The 22,500-nt window shown below is 42.4% G+C and overlaps 1 protein-coding gene across 1 annotated transcript in view; it reads right to left on the reverse strand.

Annotated features, from left to right (window-relative positions):
• LOC311224265 (TGF-beta receptor type-2-like) overlaps positions 1 to 22,500 on the reverse strand; it is a 119,984-nt gene that overhangs the window by 66,478 nt on the left and 31,006 nt on the right. Inside the window, exons 4-6 of the mRNA XM_084309177.1 lie at positions 15,041 to 15,289; positions 14,287 to 14,400; positions 13,322 to 13,459 (exon numbers count right to left, since the gene is read on the reverse strand). Of these exons, the coding sequence (XP_084165303.1) occupies positions 13,322 to 13,459; positions 14,287 to 14,400; positions 15,041 to 15,289 (501 nt within the window). The remainder of the gene's footprint in view (positions 1 to 13,321; positions 13,460 to 14,286; positions 14,401 to 15,040; positions 15,290 to 22,500) is intronic.

Here is a 22,500-nt window from a genome sequence, read left to right on the forward strand (position 1 = left end):
CTCTGACCGATTGATTCTCCCTGTCTCTCTCTCTCTCTCTCTCTCTCTCTCTCTCTCTCTCTCTCTCTCTCTCTCTCTCTCTCTCTGTTCATATTTCTCCATCAGACTTTTCTTGTGTCAAACCAGGTGTATTCCAAAACACACACAAACACACACACACCAGCCACAAGCAGCTCGTAGCTCACCGAACCACACGCTAAAGCCTCATAATGGCTACCATGCGGAGCTTAGCAGCCAAACGGAGCAAGCTAACATAACATGGAATGGCAGATAACAGGCCTGAGCGTTGGCAAACGTGCAGGCATTATCTCACGCGATGCTACTGACAGAAAGCCGAGTAAGGTCCTGTACAGAGGAGCAGCGTCCAAAGTAACACTTCTATTATGTTATTTTCATGACTCAGGGCTGCCGCTATTTTGTGAAGATTTAGGCCCCGTTTAGACGGAAACGCTAGCAGGTGAATCCGCAAAAATATTTTTTCGGATGTGCCTTTCGTTTATACGGAAACGGCGTTTTTACGGGGTGAAACCGCAAAAAAGTGAGACCACCTTCCAGGGTGGAATTCCTAGAAACGCAAAACCTTTGCGCTCTCGTCTAAACTGTCAAACCGCATAAAACGATGACGAAAGGGTTGTCAAGGCTCTCGTCGCGTACTGCTTACATCACAGGCATGCGTCAGTAGCCTAGAAGCGTAAACAAAGCATGTCTGATTCTATCCATGGCGATCACCTGAAGGCTACATTGGCAGTACTTTTAAATACACAAGAATCTGTCCCGCGGCGTGACTGGACCCACTGTCTGTGAGTGACTCTGCTTTCCATCCCAAATTCCATCCCAAAACGATAGTTTAAACGCAAAATTAAAAGTGAAACCGTAAGACGACTTTTGCGGTTTCTGTTCAGACTCTCTCCGTCTAAACGTAGCCTAAGACTCACACTTCTGACGTCGACAGCTGCTCTGGTGACAGTGAATGTGGAGCCACAGAATGTTTATTCTCTAGTAGTGTTCTCAGTTCTGAAACAGAACATGTATATATATATTAGTGGTGGGACTCGATTAAATTGTTTAATCGAATTCATTCGAAACTTTATAGTTAATTAATCTAAATTAATCACATTTTAATCGCATATCAATATTCAATGCGAAAAGCAACATTTTAAAATTCAAATGAATTTTGGTACGAGTGAATCAATGAATATACATTATACATTATGTTTAAGCAGCACAATCCTGTATTAGCTACTACACAGACCAACAGATCAATGCCATTTTTAACAAAGTGCAGCAATTTTAGGAATAATATATACATATAGCGCAAAGGACCTTTTGTAAACTCAAGCACTTTCGAGGTAAAAGTAAAACGCTGTACTTTCAAGTACATTCAAGAACAGTTGACCATTGGAAAAAAACAACTCTTGATTGATCTCAATTTCTCTTATTTTTTCAGTATTCTGTATGAACAAACCAGACTAAGAAAAAAAGTTATTTGCGATTTTGTATACTTTATACTTATAGCACATGCATGAGTTTGGTCTCCTTTGAAAGGTAACATTCTTACTAGGGATGCTCAATATTGGCTTTCTTACCGATACCGATATACCGATATTGCCCAACTCTTAATTTCCGATACCGATATATGCAGGGTCCCCCCCCCCCCACCCAAAAACTGAATAATTTCAGGTAATTAACATTACATATCTCTTGTCGTGTAATTAACACAACATTATGCATACTTTTTTTTTTTTTTTTTATTATTTATTTCAGGATCTTTTGTTGTCGATATATACATTTTCCATCTTTTTTCTTTTTTCCCCTCTCATTTCCCCTTCCCCTCCCTCATTCCCACCCCATCCCCCCCACACCGAGGCTATTGACAAACACATCTGCAAAATATACAAACACACAGCATAGATGCTGCTGGGAAAGAAAAACTAAAAACAACAACAATATCAATCAGACCCATCTGCATTGTGCACAAATATTTAGATAAAAAGAGATAAAGAAAGAACTAAAAAAAAAAAAAAAAACTCTCTAGCACGGATGTGGCTGTAGATAGAAGAAAGTCATCAATGATATTATTTCACTCTTTCCCCCACCCCTACTTATAGTGTTGTGGTAATTCTTGAGTAGTTTGATCTTCTGCAGCTGTGTCCCTCGTTCCCCTCTTCCTCCCCCAGTTACCCACCCACCCCCCCCGGGGTCTCATTCACACCCATACCTACCAGGACAGGGAAGGGAGGGGGGGAGGGGGGGGGGGATTAGAAAATAGGAATAAAATAATAATAAAATATATGGAAGTGCAGTTAGAGGTGTAAAGCTCTATCCTTTCTAAGTCTCTTCATTGATAAGTCAGGGTATCGATGGGTGTATCGATGGGTGTATCCACTTAAAGAGAATAAGTCTCCTAGCGAGGAGGGTAGTGAACGCCACAACTCGTTTTGCAGCCCTAGATGCGATCGAAGGGGTATTGGGGATACCGAAAAAGGCAGTGAGTGGATCAGGGTCTAACGTCACACCCAGGACCGTACTCAGTGTGTCAAATATTGCAGTCCAAAACTCTGTGAGTTTGGGGCACGTCCAAAACATGTGCATATAATCGGCTAGAGATTGTTTACATCTATTACACGCATCCGTTCTATCCGGGTATATCTTTGCTAACCTCGCATTGGTGTAATGAACCCTATGCAGGATCCTACACTGCAGCAATCTGTGTCTTGCACATATAGAGGAGGTGTGTACAAGGTCTAATATATGATCCCATTGTTCATCTGTAATGATAATTCCCAGATCTTCGTCCCATTTGGCTTTTAGGGAGTCTAAGCAAGTTGGGTTCATCCAAAATATTTTATCATATATAATTGAGACAAGCCCTTTCCGCCCGGTACCGAGCGCTAGAAGAGGGTCAGTCCTAGAGTCTGGAGGACGGCCAGGGAATTGTGGGAATTGGTTCTGAACAAAATGTCTGATCTGAAAAAAACGGAAAAGGTGGGAGTTTGGAAGACCACATTTTTTTGATAATTCTGCAAAAACGAGGAGAACACACCTCTGGAGTAGAGGTCATTAATCATCATCATCATCATCATCATTTTATTTATCCGTACATGGAATCACCACAGTCCAACAGTACATATTCACATAATTCACAAAAAATACCATGGCCGAAAGGAACAGGAAGAAGAAAAAATCTTATATATACCTGCCCCTACACACGTACAACACACCGGTAGACATATTGTGTAAAACCAAACAGAATATACCCATTTTGCAAAAAATAAATAAAAATTTAACATCAACACAACCAAATTAAATCAACATAAATAAACCCATTTTGTCTATCTATCAGTCAAACTACATATTTAGGTTAATTCATTTACACACACACACCCCCACACACACACACACTTATATAATGTATTATACTTCTATATACTATCTAATTTCTATTTTATTATAATATAACTAAATCATACTATTTATTCTACACCATATTGGTACAGTATTATACAATATTTTAATATATTATTATTCTATGTTACGCTGCTATATACTATATTACTATACTCATACTGGCCTACACTACAACTCTATGCTACGTCCTGACACGCTAAACTGCAATATTATACTAAACTGTGCTATACTGTCTATGTATCTTTTCTTTGCACAACCTTTTGAAGTGAAATATATTATTGGAACTCTTTTCATCGTTCTGCAAAGAGTTCCATAGTTTGATACCTATAACTGAGGTGCACCTTTGTTTTAAGGTTGTTCGTGCAAATTGGTGTTTAAAATTTAATTTCCTTCTGCTGTCATCTGGACAGGGAACGAACAACCTCTGTATATTTGCTGGTAATACTCTGCATTTTGCTCTAAACAAAACTAATAAAGTCTGTATTTCAGCTAACTCTTTAAGTTTCAATAGTCTGGATTTAATAAATAATTCGTTGGTATGTTCTCTTGAATCTACATTGTGAACTATTCTTACTGCTCTCTTCTGTAATATAAATAATGGCTTTATGTTGCTTTCATACGTGTTACCCCACACTTCCACACAGTAACTCAAATATGGTAGGATGAGTGAACAATATAATATTCGCATAGAATTATAATCAAGCACATTCTTTGCCTTGTTCAAAACAAAAACACTCTTGGCTACCTTATTTTTTATGTACATTATATGTGGCTTCCATGTCAATTTCTCATCCAACATAACACCCAAAAATTTTAACTCGGATACTCTTTCAATATTAACTCCGTCAATACATAATGCCACATTGTCCTTCTTTCGATTAGTAAATATCATAAATTTCGTTTTTTCCAAATTTAGGGATAGCTTATTGTTATCAAACCATATCTTAAGTTTACACATTTCATTTACAATATCATCTGCTAATTTTTTAAGGTATTTTCCTGAACTGAAGAAATTTGTATCGTCAGCAAATAAAACAAATTTCAATATGTTTGACACTTCACATATATCATTAATATATAAAATAAAATAAAAAGTTTGGGCCCCAGGACCGAACCTTGAGGGACACCACATTCAATATTCATACATTCAGATGTGTAACCAGAGAGTTGTACATATTGTTGTCTATTTTCAAGATAGCTACTTAACCAGTTCATCGCCACCCCTCTCACACCGTATGTTTGTAATTTAGAAATTAAAATGTGATGATCTATCGTATCAAATGCTTTTTTTAAGTCAATAAACACCCCTATTGTGTAATTCCTCTCATCTACTGCTGTGGTTATTTCTTCATATATATTCATTAAGGCTAAGGCTGTTGATCGATTTGCCCTGAATCCATACTGACTCTCACTCAGCAGGTTATTCTTTTCAATAAAACTATCTAATTTATGAGCAAACACTTTTTCAAGAATCTTGGAAAATTGTGAAAGCAAAGACACTGGTCTGTAGTTGGTAAAGCTGTGTTTGTCCCCAGATTTAAATAGAGGAATAACCTTTGCTATTTTCATTCTGTCTGGAAAGGTGCCTGTTTGAAAGGAAAGATTAAAAATATGACACAGGGGGTTAATTATACAATCAATGGTCTTCTTCACAATTATCATGTCAATTCCATCACTGTCAGTTGATGTCTTATTTTTTGAATTTAATGCTATTTCTATAATTTGTCTTTCACTCACATGTCCTAGAAACATAGACTGCAACACTTTACTTTCCCCTGTCCAGTCTTTATTTGCTTTCCCTTCATTATGACTTTGGATATTCTTAGCAAGGTTTGGGCCTACATTTACAAAAAATGAATTAAATTCATTTACCACTTCATTCACGTTTTTAATAACCATATTGTTGTCATTAATGAAGTAATTGGGTAAATCTGCAGATACAGCTTTGCTTCCAATGACATTTCGTAAAATCTTCCAAGTTTCTTTGATATTATTTATATTTTCCTTTAAGACATTATTATAGTGTTCTTTCTTTGCATTTCTAATTATAGTAGTTAATTTATTTTTGTAAGCTTTATATTGATTTTCAGCCTTTTTTGTTCTTAATTTGATAAAATCTCTATAGAGTTTGTTTTTCTTTTTACTTGCATTTTGTAAGCCCTTTGTCATCCAGGGTTTTATTTTATAATTACATTTTTGCTTCCGTACTACCATTGGACAGTGTTCTTCATACAGCGACAAGTAAATGTCCAAAAATGCCTCATATGCAGCATTTACTTCTTCCACATAAACCCCTTTCCACTCCTCATTAACCAGATCATTCCTGAACTTGGCTATTGTGTCATCAGTTCTTACCCTTGTGTATCTAAGGGAGTTTTCTTCCTTCTTTGTCTTAATTTGACAGTCATATATTACAAATATAGGTAAGTGGTCACTAATATCATTTATCACAAGTTAGCAAACCTTTGTTCGCCCAGCTTCTGAATACAGGATCAGAACAGGACGGTAGGAATAGGTGATTACGAGAGATTGGAGCTAGCCCCGACGGAGCGTGTAGGCCAAATTGTTTCCTAAACTGATTCCAGATTTTCAAAGTATCCGTTACGATTTGATTCCGAGCCACCTGTTTAATAGGGATTGAAATGGGTAGTTGGGATGTTGCCACAGACCAGAGTGAGTACTTTGAAGAGGAGACTTCCATCCGAGCCCATTGGGGTTGGTCTTCTTCCTCCCTCCTGGTCCTCCAGTAAAGGAGTTTGTTACATGTCCAGTAGTAATAGCAAAGATTAGGCAAAGCCAAACCCCCTTCTGATTTGGGAAGCTGCATGATCGTCCTCTTAATACGTGCTCTTTTGTTACCCCACAGGAATTAACCTATAAGTTGATCAATCGAAGTGAAAAAGGCTTTATTAATAAATATTGGTATATGCTGAAAAGCGTATAAAAATCGGGGTAACATTATGCATACTTTGACAATAAATAAAATAATAATTAGTTCTTACTTGCTTGCCTGGGTAAATAATGGTTAAATAAATGTAAAAGAAAAAATAATAATAATAATTTATTTTTTTCTTTGAAAACCGATACCGATATTTTCCGATATCACATTTTTATGCCAATATCAGCCGATAATATCGGACATCCCTAATTCTTACACAATAAAGAAAAATCATCATGCGATTAAATGCATACATTTTTTTTCCTTTTAATTCTTTCTGTAGTTAATTAATCAAAGTGAATGCGATAAAGTCCCAGCCCTTCCTCAGCGACAGCGAAACGCGTTGTGCAAACAATAAATAAGCAAAAACGAGTCCTGTGGAGTGTGCGGTCCCTTCTTTCCTTGGAAGGTTTTCTCCTTTTAGTTTATTTATCTCTCTTGCGCTGACCTGCACCTCCAGTCGGGGTCCAACCAGATGTGCACGAGTCTTATCTAGTTTATATATATATATATATATATATATATATATATATATATATATATATACACTGATATATACAGTGTATATATATATATATGTAACGGATGGTACCGCGAAGCGCAGTCACGAAGGACTTCAGATGTTGTGAAGTGACTGGGCGAGTAGCGGTGCTGTGGGTTAAACTCACTCTCACCCTCAAAAGACACATAGACACGTTACAAAGCAGTGAGTTCACTTCTTCTTGGCATAGAGGTCTGTGTTGTTGCCCGCGGCGCGGCAGGCCACAGGTTCGAACTCCCCCGGGGCATCGAAGTTTAAGGTGACGATGTCACAACCGTTACATTTCATTTCAAACCTTTATTTATACTCGTGAAAGCACTGAGGTTTCCCTCATTTACAGTGATGACGAGTTAACAAAGGACACAAATATCATAACAGTTAATAATTACAATGAATTACAATTACTACAATGATGGATTAAAAACAATTACATGATTCAGTACATAGGTCAAGTGCAATGCCTTTAAACTCCATGAATGACGGGAATGTTCCGAGCTTTAGAGTCTTTTGCAGGGTATTCCATGTGTATGGAGCATCGTAGGAGAAGGCAGATTTTCCAAGCTCAGACCGAACTCGAGGTACCCTGAGCACAAGCCGATCATTCGAACGAGTTTGGTAGGTGACAGCACTCCAGACCAACAAAGATGTAATATAAGGTGGAAGTTTGCCAATAATTGCTTTGTAGATAAAAAGATACCCATGATAACTACGTCGCAACGAGAGAGATGGCCAGCCTACCCTCTCATACAAAAGACAATGGTGAGTATCATATTTGTCACCCGTAATAAATCTTAGGGCGGAGTGGTAGGCAGAATCCAAAGGCCTTAATGTAGACGCAGACGCATGCCTGTAAATGACATCACCATAGTCCAATATTGACAAAAAAACAGCCTGTATAATTCTTTTCCTACAGAACATAGGAAAACTAGCGCGGTTACAGTACAAGAAACCAATCTTTTGCCGTAATTTTGTAGCTAGGTTATCTATATGGAATTTAAAAGAAAGTTTATCATCCAGCCATATACCAAGATATTTATACTCACTAACTCTTTCAATATACAAACCATTTGCTGTTGTTAGGTGTAGCATGTCATAATCTATAACCCTGGCTCTAGAAAACATCATAGACTTGGTTTTACTAGCATTAAGCACTAACTTGAGCTTATATATACCGTATCAACCTTAGTAGTGAAGTACTGTAGAAACTAGGGATGTTCGATATTGGCTTTTTTACCGATATCCGATATACCGATATTGTCCAACTCTTAATTTCCGATACCGATATCAACCGATACCGATATATGCAGGCAGGGTTTCCCCCGCCAAAAAACGGAATCATTTCAGGTAATTAACATGACATATCTCTTGTCGTGTAATTAACACAACATTATGCATACTTTTGACAATAAATAAAATAAGAATTTGTTCTTACTTGCTTGCCTGGGTAAATAAAGGTTAAATAAATGTAAAAAAATAAATAAATAGGGGGGTGGCTGGGTGGCGCAGCGGCCTAAGCGCTCGTCACCAACGCAAGAGACACTGGGTCTGGGTCGTTGTAAACAGTGACTCCTAAAGTTCGGTCGGGGCGCCTGCACAGCGAGGGAAGGATCTGGGGGAGGTAGTGTGACCTTCCACACATTACACTCTCCCAGTGAGAGTCCGCGCTGCCAGGTGAAAAGAAGTGGTGGGCTGGGTACACATGTGTCGGCGGAAGCATGTGATAGTCTCCGCCCTCCCGGACCGATGGTAGGGGGTCGAGTGCGCAACGACCAGGAAGGGGATTGGGAATTGGCATAACGACTAACATTGGGAGGGGAGAAAAACGGAAAAAGAATGGGGAAAAAGATAATAATAAAAAAAAATCCGATATTACATTTTAAAGCCAATATCGGCCGATACTATCGGACATCCCTAGTAGAAACCCACGCTGTTCTCAGACCAGCTGTTGTCTCTCTCAGAGGGAGAGCTGTTCTCAGGTCAGCTGTTCTCAGGTCAGCTGTTGTCTCTCTCAGAGAGAGCTGTTCTCAGGTCAGCTGTTGTCTCTCTCAGGGGGAGAGCTGTTCTCAGGTCAGCTGTTGTCTCTCTCAGGTCAGCTGTTCTCAGGTCAGCTGTTGTCTCTCTCAGGGGGAGAGCTGTTCTCAGGTCAGCTGTTCTCAGGTCAGCTGTTGTCTCTCTCAGGTCAGCTGTTCTCAGGTCAGCTGTTGTCTCTCTCAGAGGGAGAGCTGTTCTCAGGTCAGCTGTTGTCTCTCTCAGGGGGAGAGCTGTTCTCAGGTCAGCTGTTCTCAGGTCAGCTGTTCTCAGGTCAGCTGTTGTCTCTCTCAGGGGGAGAGCTGTTCTCAGGTCAGCTGTTCTCAGGTCAGCTGTTCTCAGGTCAGCTGTTCTCAGGTCAGCTGTTGTCTCTCTCAGGGGGAGAGCTGTTCTCAGGTCAGCTGTTCTCAGGTCAGCTGTTCTCAGGTCAGCTGTTGTCTCTCTCAGGTCAGCTGTTCTCAGGTCAGCTGTTCTCAGGTCAGCTGTTGTCTCTCTCAGGGGGAGAGCTGTTCTCAGGTCAGCTGTTCACAGGTCAGCTGTTGTCTCTCTCAGGGGGAGAGCTGTTCTCAGGTCAGCTGTTGTCTCTCTCAGGGGGAGAGCTGTTCTCAGGCCAGCTGTTCTCAGGTCAGCTGTTCTCAGGTCAGCTGTTGTCTCTCTCAGGGGGAGAGCTGTTCTCAGGCCAGCTGTTCTCAGGTCAGCTGTTCTCAGGTCAGCTGTTGTCTCTCTCAGGGGGAGAGCTGTTCTCGGGTCAGCTGTTCTCAGGTCAGCTGTTGTCTCTCTCAGGGGGAGAGCTGTTCTCAGGTCAGCTGTTGTCTCTCTCAGAGGGAGAGCTGTTCACAGGTCAGCTGTTGTCTCTCTCAGGGGGAGAGCTGTTCTCAGGCCAGCTGTTCTCAGGTCAGCTGTTGTCTCTCTCAGAGGGAGAGCTGTTCTCAGGTCAGCTGTTCTCAGGTCAGCTGTTGTCTCTCTCAGAGGGATAGCTGTTCTCAGGTCAGCTGTTGTCTCTCTCAGGGAGAGCTGCTCTCAGGTCAGCTGTTCTCAGGTCAGCTGTTGTCTCTCTCAGAGGGAGAGCTGTTCTCAGGTCAGCTGTTCTCAGGTCAGCTGTTGTCTCTCTCAGAGGGAGAGCTGTTCTCAGGTCAGCTGTTGTCTCTCTCAGAGGGAGAGCTGTTCTCAGGTCAGCTGTTCTCAGGTCAGCTGTTGTCTCTCTCAGAGGGAGAGCTGCTCTCAGGTCAGCTGTTCTCAGGTCAGCTGTTGTCTCTCTCAGGGAGAGCTGCTCTCAGGTCAGCTGTTCTCAGGTCAGCTGTTGTCTCTCTCAGAGGGAGAGCTGTTCTCAGGTCAGCTGTTCTCAGGTCAGCTGTTGTCTCTCTCAGAGGGAGAGCTGTTCTCAGGTCAGCTGTTGTCTCTCTGAGAGGGAGTTGTCTCTCAGATCAGCTGTTTTTAATATCCTCACCCCCACATTTTCTGAATGTCTCGTGACCCCAGACTGATTTTGTGGGCTATTGATTTCTCTTACAAAGGGGAGATCGTGAGCTCACATTATTGTTATTATCCAGCCAGCCCTATATTGCAGGGAGGGGGGGGGGGGGACTTTATGGCCTAGTAACACGCATGCTATCATGACTGTCCAATGCAATAGGTTTGGAATGAGCACGACATCTCAAATCAACACCAGAGTTGGTTGACCTATGAATCGCTGTACTCACCTTTTTAAATGTATCTCCTTATTTTTTTTGTCTTGTTATCCTTTTTACCTTGTTTCTTTTCTTTTACTTTTTCTTTTATTTATTTATTTACTCTTTTTTTCATATTTTTTTTGTATTACCATTATTATAATCTCTCTCTGAAACAGTTTGTCTTTGTCTGCCTGTCACTTTGTCTTAATGTCTGCTGTCTTTTGTATTCCGTTTTGTGTTTCAAATAGAAAACTTTCAAGTACATATAATTTGTAAAATTGATGTTGGTTGCACTGGAAAAAACCCAATAAACAGATATATAAAAAAAAATATTACTGTCCAACGGCTCTCTCTTGGAGCATCGTTTTGGAGATGCAGTTTCATCTTTCCCTTACCTACTGTATATGTCACCTGTTGCAAATCACATCTGCCACTTACAACACTCGTTCTGCTCAACACATTCTCCTGAGGATTCTGAAAACATACACTGCAGTGCACTCGGTCAAACGTCATTCAGGGCTGCTGCTGCCAGTGAGTGAGTGAGTGAGTGAGTGAGTGAGTGAGTGAGTGAGTGAGTGAGTGAGTGAGTGAGTGAGTGAGTGAGTGAGTGAGTGAGTGAGTGAGTGAGTGAGTGAGTGAGTGAGTGAATGACCAACTGACAGACTGAGTGAGTGACCTGTCTATGAGGTCTAAACAGGGGTGTAAAAAGTATCCATAAATTATACTTAAGTGAAAGTATGGGTACCATCTCAAAATCTTACTCAAGTAAAAGTCAGAGTATCTGGCTAAAAACACACTTGAGTAAAAGTCAAAAAGTTTCTACTTATAAATGTACTTAAGTACTAAAAAGTAAATTTCCGGGGCAATGAAATGTTCCGTTTCGTCCTCTTCATCACTCGTATTGTGGCCATCTTCTGTAGCTCTGACTGTCTGTTCTTCTGATAGCAGGTGTTTAATCAAAGATCCCCGCTTTCTAGTCTTGCACAAGGACCAATCAGCATGGGTATGGGGGCGGGTCATTTTCCATTGATGGGGATTTGATTGGCTGTTTTTAAATAAAGCACTGCCGCAGGATTAATAATGTTAACGTTAGTTCGGCCAGAGAAACAAATATATAATTTTAAAATGGTTAGACCTGCGAGATTTGTACGTTGTAGGTCTGCATTTTAAATGTAAATAGTAAAAAGTATGTTTTTTTCCTCTGAAATGTAATTGAGTAAAAGTACAAGACTACAAACCTAATAATACTTGAGTAAAGTACAAATCCCCCAAAACAGTACTTAAGTATTGTAAGAAAGTACAATTACTCAAGTACTTCACACCCCTGGGTCTAAAGACAGTGTCTCACCTGTCTACTGTTAGCCAGGTCGTCCACAGAGACAAAGAGTACCTGTCTATGAGGTCTAAAGTAGGGATGAGTTAGAATTTTCGAATTTTCGAATAGTCGGGCCAGTCTCCACATTCGATTTTCATGTCAGAATCGAAAAATATATATTATATAATAATTTGTTTTACAATAATTATTTTTATAATTATTCTTTTTACAAAACATTTGTCAAATATTCGGTCTTAAGAACAGTAGACTATTCTAAAATGATTGTGGTCAGTCATGCACACCCCTGGGTCTAAAGACGGTGTCTCACCTGTCCACTGTTCGCCAGGTCGTCCACGGAGTGAGTGAGTGAGTGAGTGAGTGAGTGAGTGAGTGAGTGAGTGAGTGAGTGAGTGAGTGAGTGAGTGAATGACCGACTGACAGACTGAGTGAGTGACCTGTCTATGAGGTCTAAACAGGGGTGTAAAAAGTACCCATAAATTATACTTAAGTGAAAGTATGGGTACCATCTCAAAATCTTACTCAAGTAAAAGTCAGAGTATCTGGCTAAAAACACACTTGAGTAAAAGTCAAAAAGTTTCTACTTATAAATGTACTTAAGTACTAAAAAGTAAATTTCCGGGGCAATGAAATGTTCCGTTTCGTCCTCTTCATCACTCGTATTGTGGCCATCTTCTGTAGCTCTGACTGTCTGTTCTTCTGATAGCAGGTGTTTAATCAAAGATCCCCGCTTTCTAGTCTTGCACAAGGACCAATCAGCATGGGTATGGGCGGGTTCATTTTCCATTGATGGGGATTTGATTGGCTGTTTTTAAATAAAGCACTGCCGCAGGATTAATAATGTTAACGTTAGTTCGGCCAGAGAAACAAATATATAATTTTAAAATGGTTAGACCTGCGAGATTTGTACGTTGTAGGTCTGCATTTTAAATGTAAATAGTAAAAAGTATGTTTTTTTCCTCTGAAATGTAATTGAGTAAAAGTACAAGACTATAAACCTAATAATACTTGAGTAAAGTACAAATCCCCCAAAACAGTACTTAAGTATTGTAAGAAAGTACAATTACTCAAGTACTTCACACCCCTGGGTCTAAAGACAGTGTCTCACCTGTCTACTGTTAGCCAGGTCGTCCACAGAGACAAAGAGTACCTGTCTATGAGGTCTAAAGTAGGGATGAGTTAGAATTTTCGAATTTTCGAATAGTCGGGCCAGTCTCCACATTCGATTTTCATGTCAGAATCGAAAAATATATATTATATAATAATTTGTTTTACAATAATTATTTTTATAATTATTCTTTTTACAAAACATTTGTCAAATATTCGGTCTTAAGAACAGTAGACTATTCTAAAATGATTGTGGTCAGTCATGCACACCCCTGGGTCTAAAGACGGTGTCTCACCTGTCCACTGTTCGCCAGGTCGTCCACGGACAGGGAGTTGTCCAGACGGAGTCCCAGGCCGAAGTCACACAGGCAGCAGGTGAGGTCATTCTTCACCAGGATGTTGGAGCTCTTCAGGTCCCGGTGGACGATGGGGACCTTGGGTGTCAAAATAATAGCTTGGATGTCAAAATAAAAGCTTGGATGTGAAAATAAAAGCTTGGATGTGAACATAAAAGCTTGAATGTCGAAATAATGATGAAAAACAAACTGAAGCCAAAAAGAAAATGATACATTTCAAAATAAAGGTTTTGATGTCAAAACTTGATTAGATTACAGAATGTATTGTCATCGTACAGCACAAGTACAGTACAACGTAAAGAAGTTTGGCATCCAACCAGAGTGCAACAGTAATATACAATGTACAGGTGATTATACTGGGTATAAAATATATAAATTAGTACTACTGAGTAATAGTGCTAATCGGCTGTATGTGTACAGAATTGTAGAATTAATATGTGCAGTGATACAGGTATAAAGGCACTATGGTAGTAAGTCATACTGGCCAGCAGTGTAAATAGTAAAAGTAGGTAAGGGATATGTACATATATAGATATAGTATCTACACATATGTACAGGTATGTACAGACATATGTGGATAACTATATATGGTATATACAGCATTATTGTACATGCTATCATACAGAGTTATGGGTTATATACAGGTGAATAAGTAGGTATATAGAAGGATTATATGCAGGTATATTCAGACATATATATATATATATATGCAGTAAAAATAAATGTATATATATAAAAGTGTCCATGTGCGTCCATGTGCTCAATGGTTTTTCCATTCGCCAATCATCAATAGCAACTGTTGCTTTCGGGAAGCAACAGTTGCGATTGGCAGATCAAGAAAAGAGGGCGGGGCTTTGAGATCATTGTCAGCTCTAAGTGCCAATGTAGATTGTCGTCGTCTCTACCTTAGGGCGTCCACAGGGGGTGTGGTCGCTATGGAGATGAGCCACGCCGCTGGCCAATGAGCTGCCCATCACACACAATTCATCCCAACTGATCACATGACGCATCAGATACTCCTGGTGGACGACAGAAGGGTGAAATGATTAAAGGAATTAATATTGATGATACTAGTAGTAATAGTAGTAGTTCTATTCAGTCATCACACACAATACAATATGTACAATCATTCCAGACTGTCAACGTTCTTTGATTCTGGCAGAGACTGAAATGGTACAGGTTGAAGCACAATGCTTATAATATATTAATATATAAGCTAAGAATCCATCAGAGCAATGGCATGTGGGATGAAATACTTCTTACATTTTTGGCTAGCAAGAACTTTATAGCGCCTTGCAGATGGAAGCTTGTCAAACTCACCATGAAGGGGATGCAAAGGATCAGACTCCTCTCCTCTCCTCTCCTGTCTCCTCTACTCTCCTTCCCTCTCCTCTCCTCCCCCCTCTCCTCTCCTCTCCTCCTCCCCTCCCCTCTCCTCCCCTCCCCTCCTCTCCTCTCCTCTCCTCTCCTCTCCTCTCCTCTCCTCTCCTCTCCTCTCCTCTCCTCTCCTCTACATTAGTGTCTCACCTGTAGGTTTCCTCGGGGGTGGAAGGCAGCGATGAGCCAGTACTGCTTCTCTATCCTCCTCTCCTCTCCTCTCCTCTCCTCTCCTCTCCTCTCCTCTCCTCTCCTCTCCTCTCCTCTACATTAGTGTCTCACCTGTAGGTTTCCTCGGGGGTGGAAGGCAGTGATCAGCCAGTACTGCTTCTCTATCTTCCTCTCCTCCGCCGTCAGGAAGTGCAGGACGTGCTCGTGCCTCAGGTCCGTGTCGGAGAAGATGTCCTTCTCGTTCTTCCAGGAGGCGTACTCCTCGTAGGGAAAGATCTTCACCGCCACCGTCTCGAACTGGTCCGACGTGCTCTGCTTCAGCTTGCCCTTGTACACCTGGGCGAAGCGGCCTTTCCCCACCTGGTCAAAAGGGTCAAAGGTTAAAGTTCAATTAGTCATCCACCTGAAAATGTATGCTTTGGTATGGTATGGTATGTTTTTTTTTCTTTTTTCTTTCTACTTTTTCTCCCATTTTCTATTTTTCTCCCATCCCAATTTCGTATCATCCAATTCTACCCTCCCCTGTCTCGAACGCTGTTAGGCCATGCCTCCCACAAGCCGGCTGCAATGTGGATGAAGCCTTACATCACGTGTCCCCTCCGGTACTCGAGGAAGGAGCCGTCGCATCTTTTCACCTGCACAGCACGATCTCTCAGCATCGGGGGTCTGCGTGGGAGGGCACGCCGCCCCCGTCGCTTCCTGATTTTGCTGCGCAGGCGCACCAACCGACCTGTAGGAGTTGCTGTCCACAACGTCCGATCCCCACCCATCAGCTTCCCACCCCCTAATACTGCCAATTGTATTAGTATGAACGACCAGCCAAGCTGATAGCAATGCGGAGAGCTGGGCTCGAACCCAGCGTCTCCTGCATTGGTGGTGAGCGCCTTGCCCACTGCACCACCTAGCCGCCCCTGTATGGTTTATTTCTTAATCCCCGAGGGGAAACATGGTTTGCCACCAGAGCGAATACAAATATACAAGCATGAACAATACAGGATACACAACACAATAGGAGAGCCTCTCAACACAATGCTATCGGTGTTCGTTATTTTTTTTTACCGCAGCAGGAACAAAGGACCTTCTCAATCGCTCAGTAGAGCATCGAGGCATCAACAACCTATCACTGAATGAGCTTCGCAGAGCATCGAAAATACTGAACAGTGGGTGGCCTTCAAAAGATGAAATGTTTAGTTTAGTTTAGTTCGATCTGGTTCACTTGGCTATGGTGATCTCCAGGGAATCAGGAGGAAGGCCAATCACTGAGCCAGCCTTTTTAATGATTTTATTTATACGTTTTGTCAGAAACCGTGATGCTGCCCCCCAGCAGAGAACAGCATTAAACAGGACACTAGCCAGGATACCTTGATAGAATACATAGAGAAGTATTTGAAATCCCCTGTTCCATTCACAAGACATATGACATAATTACACAACTATACTTGCAATCCTTGTATGTGTTGTCAGATTGTACCTAGTATTACACATAGTATTACTGTAAGCAGTGGTGGCAAACCTGTTTCCCCTATATACCTGTATATATATCTACACAAAAGCAGACACATTATCAACACATATAAATAAGTCTCTGTTTCTGTATTTTTATCCACGATGACACATTTCACAACCAGCTGACACACAGTTCCTCACACACGTACACATACAAGTCACATACACATAAAAGTCAGTCAAGGTCACCTATCTCCACACATAACAAACTCGTTTCTATAAGCTAAGGTCATACACACACACACACACACACACACAAATAACCTAGCCAAGAGGGCAGTAATACTAGTGCCGCCTTACTAGTGTCTCACAAAGACAAACAAGTGGTTGAGCAGACATTGAGTGCAGAACTAGAGAAGGTTAGCGACTGGCTAGGCTACAACAAGCTGTCCCTCCACGTGGGGAAGACTGAGTCCATTCTATTCGGGTCAAAGGTCAGGCTCAGAAAATCGCCAGGTTTTAACATTAGAATAGGAGATACTGTTCTCACAGACAAAACATCTGTGAAATATCTTGGTTGCGTCCTGGAAAACAGCTTATCAGGGGAAAGCATGGCTCACCAAGCACTTACAAAGATCAATAACAGGACTAGATACCTAGCCAGAATCTCTCATTTTTTAGATCAGTCAGCGATGAAGATTCTTGCTGGAGCACTCATACAGTGTCACTATGACTATGCGTGTGGCTTCTGGTACAACAGTCAGAAAATAAAACTACAGACATCACAAAACAAGCTAATCAGGGTAATACTAAGGCTACCTGTCCGAACCCACCTTGACCCATCACACTTTGAGATCATGAGATGGCTTAAGGTGGAAGACAGAGTCAACCAGATAGGGATGTGCCTAGTTCACAGAATCGTGCACGGGGTAGTGCCAGTGTACTTCAACAACTACTTCAACCGAATCAGGGACACCCATGCATACCCAACTAGGCGCAGCTCAACTGACTTTGTGCCAGTCAGATTCAGGAGCTGTATGGGGAAGGAGTCATTTCTGTATTCAGCAGCTGTCTATTGGAACAGTCTGCCCAGTGACCTGAAAATCGTAGACAATGCCGTTAGATTCAAGTCCAGCCTGAAGACATGGCTCAAAAGGGACTATACTTAACCTAGACACTTAGCTTAAAGCACCCTTGCATGTTGTATGAGTCTGTTATGTATATAAATGTTAAATGGTATGTGATGTGTTGTGATGTCACGTTTTGTATGATGCATGTCTAAGCATCACACTCCCCTACCCCCCTACAAGGACCACAATGGAAATAAGCTCTGAGCTTTTTTGTGTTTCATCCTTGGCAGTATATCCTGACTGTGCTTTCTGTCACATGTTTATTTTTTATATTGTCAAATAAAGTCATTCATTCATGCATTCAATAGAAGCAAAAAGGCGCTACAGGGATACAATTGAACTTCAATATGAACAGGCTGACTCTAGAGCTATGTGGCAGGGCCTCAGAACGATGACAGACTACAAAGGCACCTCCCTCAAACTGAACAGTGACATCTCCTTAGCAAATTATCTCAATACCTTCTATGCAAGGTTTGAGGCTGGGAATAACAACACCAGCCTACAAACCACTGCCATAGAGGGGGGGGTGCACTGCTGATGGAGACTCAGTGTTCAGGATAACAGAACATGAGGTGAGGAGGACTTTTAAGAAAGTGAATATCAGGAAGGCAGCAGGACTGGACGGTATCCCCGGCCGCGTCCTAAAAGTCTGTGCCGACCAACTGGCCCCGGTATTCACTGACATATTTAACCTGTCCTTAGAACAGGCTGTCATCCCCACCTGTCTGAAGAAGTCCACCATTATCCCTGTACCCAAAAAATCCAAGCCTGCTTGCCTGATATAGGATAAGATGGCGCCACTGAGACCGGCTGCCTATCTGTGCGCTCCGTCGAGACTGTGCTTACTTTTGTTAATATTTATAGTTTTAAGAGTTTTGTTTGTACCAACTGTAGGTGCATTTAATGTGTATGACCGTCAGTCACTCATAGACATCGGATTACGGGAAACTTACCAATTGGATTACTCTTTGGATCAGCTCTCCGAACCACAACAATGGCCTGTTGAGATCTTGAGAACATCAGGACCATACCTCGACCCAAGGAACAAAGGGACCAGACGACGAGGACGGAGAGCCGGCGTCCGAAACAGACTGAGAGCCAGGCGGCACAGGATGCCACTGCCCAGTATATTGCTAGCCAATGTACAATCAATAGACAATAAACTGGACGACATCAGAGCAAGGATTAAATTCCAAAGAGACGTTAGAGACTGCAATGTTCTCTGCTTCATCGAGACGTGGTTGACGCCGGACGTCCCAGACCACGCTATCCAACCGGCCGAACACTTCTTCATCCACCGCAAGGATCGAACAGCAGAATCAGGAAAACAACGGGGAGGTGGTATAGCCTTCATGTTAAACAACAACTGGAGCGATCCAGGCAACGTGAAAGAACTTTCGAATCACTGCTCCCCCAACCTGGAGTATATAACCATCAAGTGTCTGCCGTTCTTTCTCCCGAGAGAGTTAACGTCGATAATCTTGGTCGGAGTGTATATCCCCCCGCAAGCCAACACAGGCGAAACGCTGTCCAAACTCCATGACGAGGTAAACAGAATCCAAGAAACGAATCTTGACGCTGCTATTGTAGTCCTGGGCGATTTCAATAGCGCCAATCTGAGGAAAGTATTACCAAACTTCTACCAGCATGTGACTTGTAACACCAGAGGCGGCAACATCCTAGACCATTGCTACTCGCAATTCAAGGGTGGTTACAAGGCTAATTCTGCCAGTGGCTTTGGAAAATCCGATCACAACGCCATCTTGCTTTGTATAAACAACAACTCAAGTGCGAGCCGGTAGTCTCGCGAGAGGTGCAGAAATGGTCTGTCGAATCGGAGGAGGCGCTCCAAGCTGGACTGGAATGCACAGACTGGAATGTGTTCCGCGATAACACAGATAACCTAACTTTATATGTACTTTGGTGGAAGAAACAATCCCCACTACCACAACTAGAGTTTACCCAAATCAAAAGCCCTGGGTAGACAAATCCGTCTGTGAGGCTCTGAAAGCAAGAACTGCAGCCTACAATGCCGGGCTGGAGGCAGGCAACATGGATGACCACAAGGTGGCGACATGCAACGTGAGAAGGGCAGTAAAAGAAGCAAAAAGGCGCTACAGGGATAAAATTGAACTGCAATTTGAACAGGCTGACTCCAGACCTATGTGGCAGGGCCTCAGAACGATGACAGACTATAAAGGCACCTCCCTCAAGCTGAACAGTGACATCCCCTTAGCAAATGATCTCAACACCTTCTATGCGAGGTTTGAGGCTGGTAATAACAACACCAGCCCACAGGCCACTGCAACGGAGGGGGGGGGCTGCTCAGGGAGACTCAGTGTTCAGGGTAATGGAACATGAGGTGAGGAGGACCTTTAAGAAAGTGAATATCAGGAAGGCAGCAGGCCCGGACGGTATCCCCGGCCACGTCCTAAAAGTCTGTGCCGACCAACTGGCCCCGGTATTCACTGACATATTTAACCTGTCCTTGGAACAGGCTGTCATCCCCACCTGTCTGAAGAAGTCCACTATCATCCCTGTATCCAAGCCTGCTTGCCTCAACGACTACCGCCCTGTAGCTCTCACCTCTATAGTCATGAAGTGCTTTGAGAAGCTAGTGAAGGGCTACATCTGCTCCTCCCTCCCCACCAACCTGGACCCCCTGAAATTTGTATACCGCCCCAACAGGTCCACGGAGGACGCCATAGCCCATGTGCTGCACACAGCAGCATCACACCTGGACAAGAGGCAGGGGAACTATGTGAGAATGCTATTCATCGACTACAGCTCAGCATTCAATACCATAGTCCCCTCCAAACTCATAGCCAAGCTCAGGGACCTGGGCTTGAACTATGACCTCTGCCAGTGGGTCTTGGACTTCCTGACGGGTAGACCCCAGATGGTTAGAGCAGGCAACTGCACCTCCTCATCCATCACCCTCAACATAGGGGCCCCCCAGGGCTGTGTTCTGAGTCCCCTCCTCTACTCCCTGTACACACATGACTGTGTGGCTCAGCGGAACAACAACACAATCATAAAATTAGCTGACGACACAGTAGTGGTGGGCCTGATCTCTGCAAACGACGAGAGGGCCTACCTGGAAGAGGTCAAGGTCCTGGCGGGATGGTGCCAAGAGAACTGCCTCTCCCTGAATGTCAGCAAAACAAAGGAGATGATTGTGGACTTCAGGAGGTCGGGGGTCAGGGACTACAGCCCCCTCAGCATCGACGGGGGCACCGGTTGAGAGAGTGAACAGTTTTAAGTACCTCGGAGCCCACATATCCGAGGACTTGACATGGACCACACACATTGACAGTGTTGTGAAGAAGGCACGACAACGCCTCTACTTCCTCAGGCGCCTAAGGAAGTTCAACGTGAGTCAGAAGATCCTTAAGAACTTCTACTCATGTACAATAGAGAGCATCCTGACTGGCAATATCACCTCCTGGTTTGGGAATAGCACTGCACAAGACCGTAGCAGACTACAGAGAGTGGCCCGTTCAGCCGAACGCACAATTGGAGGGGGGCTTCCCACTCTCCAAGGCATTTACAACAAGCGGTGCATGGGCAAGGCTAAGAGAATAATCAAAGACTCCAGCCACCCAAACAACTGCCTCTTTGAACTGCTGCGGTCAGGCAAGCAATACCGGAGTCTCATGGCAAGCACAGAGAGAAATGGGTTTATTTATGTTGATTTAATTTGGTTGTGTTGATGTTTCCATTTTTGCAAAATGGGTATATTCTGTTTGGTTTTACGCAATAAGTCTATCAGTGTGTTGTGTGTGTGTAGGGGCAGGTATAAGAATTTGTCTTCTTCCTGTTCCTTTCGGCCATGGGATTTGGTGAATTATATGAATATGTACTGTTGGACTGTGGTAATTCCATGTACGAATAAATTAATAAATGATGATGATGATGATTGAACAATGAACAATAACAGTCCAGCAACACACACACAGCACACACACACTCACTTTAAATAAACAACACACTGTAGAACCCACTTTATTATTATTATTATCTAGCTGCAGCACACTCTCAGGAGCGAAACAGAAAGAAACATTTCATGCAAAGTATTCTGTATTTCTGTATGACAAAATAATAAAGAAACTTGAACTTGAAACTTGAGGCTCGGACAAAGTGACATCAATTTCACTATGAAAATGTGATGGATCACGGTTTATGTGGGTTTTATTTTAGTTTATTCTAAGGTGCTTTGGCTTTATTTCATCTTTCTGTGAGGGACAGCTGTCTATTTCGTCTTTCTGTGAGGGACAGCTGTCAATCACTGGCCTCTGCAGTTAATTGCCATGCGGCATTGGCAGGTGTGTGGGCTTGATTGCCACCTGATTGGTGTCAGCTGTGCAGTGCCTTGAAGTAGGTTTGGTTGACTGTGTTCGGATGCTTGTCCATTTTCCCTCAATAGTAGAGGAGTGTCCAAAGCTCATGCTTCTAGGGTTTTCTCTGTCTCTAATGCTATTGTTGTTGTTTTCAACTGCTAGGCAGTGGTGGTTATTTTGGGATTTTTACCCAGTTATTTTATACTGGTGTTTTGTGTTTCCTACCGTTTTTATTTGTATTTATTTTATTATTGTGTTTTCCCCCACCCTCTCTCATCGCTCTGCGATTCCGGTGGTTACCCCTCTGGGGTAACTTTAAGATTCCCCTTTTTGTGTGTGTCTGCGTGTGTGTGTCCCCCCCCCCCCAATCCTGACATAAAAGGGGTAGATTAAAAGGATGTAAAGGTATTTTTGAGAGCTGTGACGGCAATTGACAAATAAACGTCCTCAAGCGGGTTTTGTGTTCCCATGTCTCTCCTGGATCGTGATACTTATAAATCATTTTTTAAGTATAGTTTATTGAAATATACCATAAAGCCTGTATACTCTTCTCCTGTTGCATTTCGCTCACATTAGTTTCACAATGAGCTAACAGAACCAGACAGTGATAGCACAGAACAGAACAGAACCAGACAGTGATAGCACAGAACAGAAC

The sequence above is a fragment of the Notolepis coatsorum genome (genome assembly GCF_963971535.1).
Source record: "Notolepis coatsorum genome assembly, chromosome: 2".
Classification (NCBI taxonomy): Eukaryota; Metazoa; Chordata; class Actinopteri; order Aulopiformes; family Paralepididae; genus Notolepis; species Notolepis coatsorum.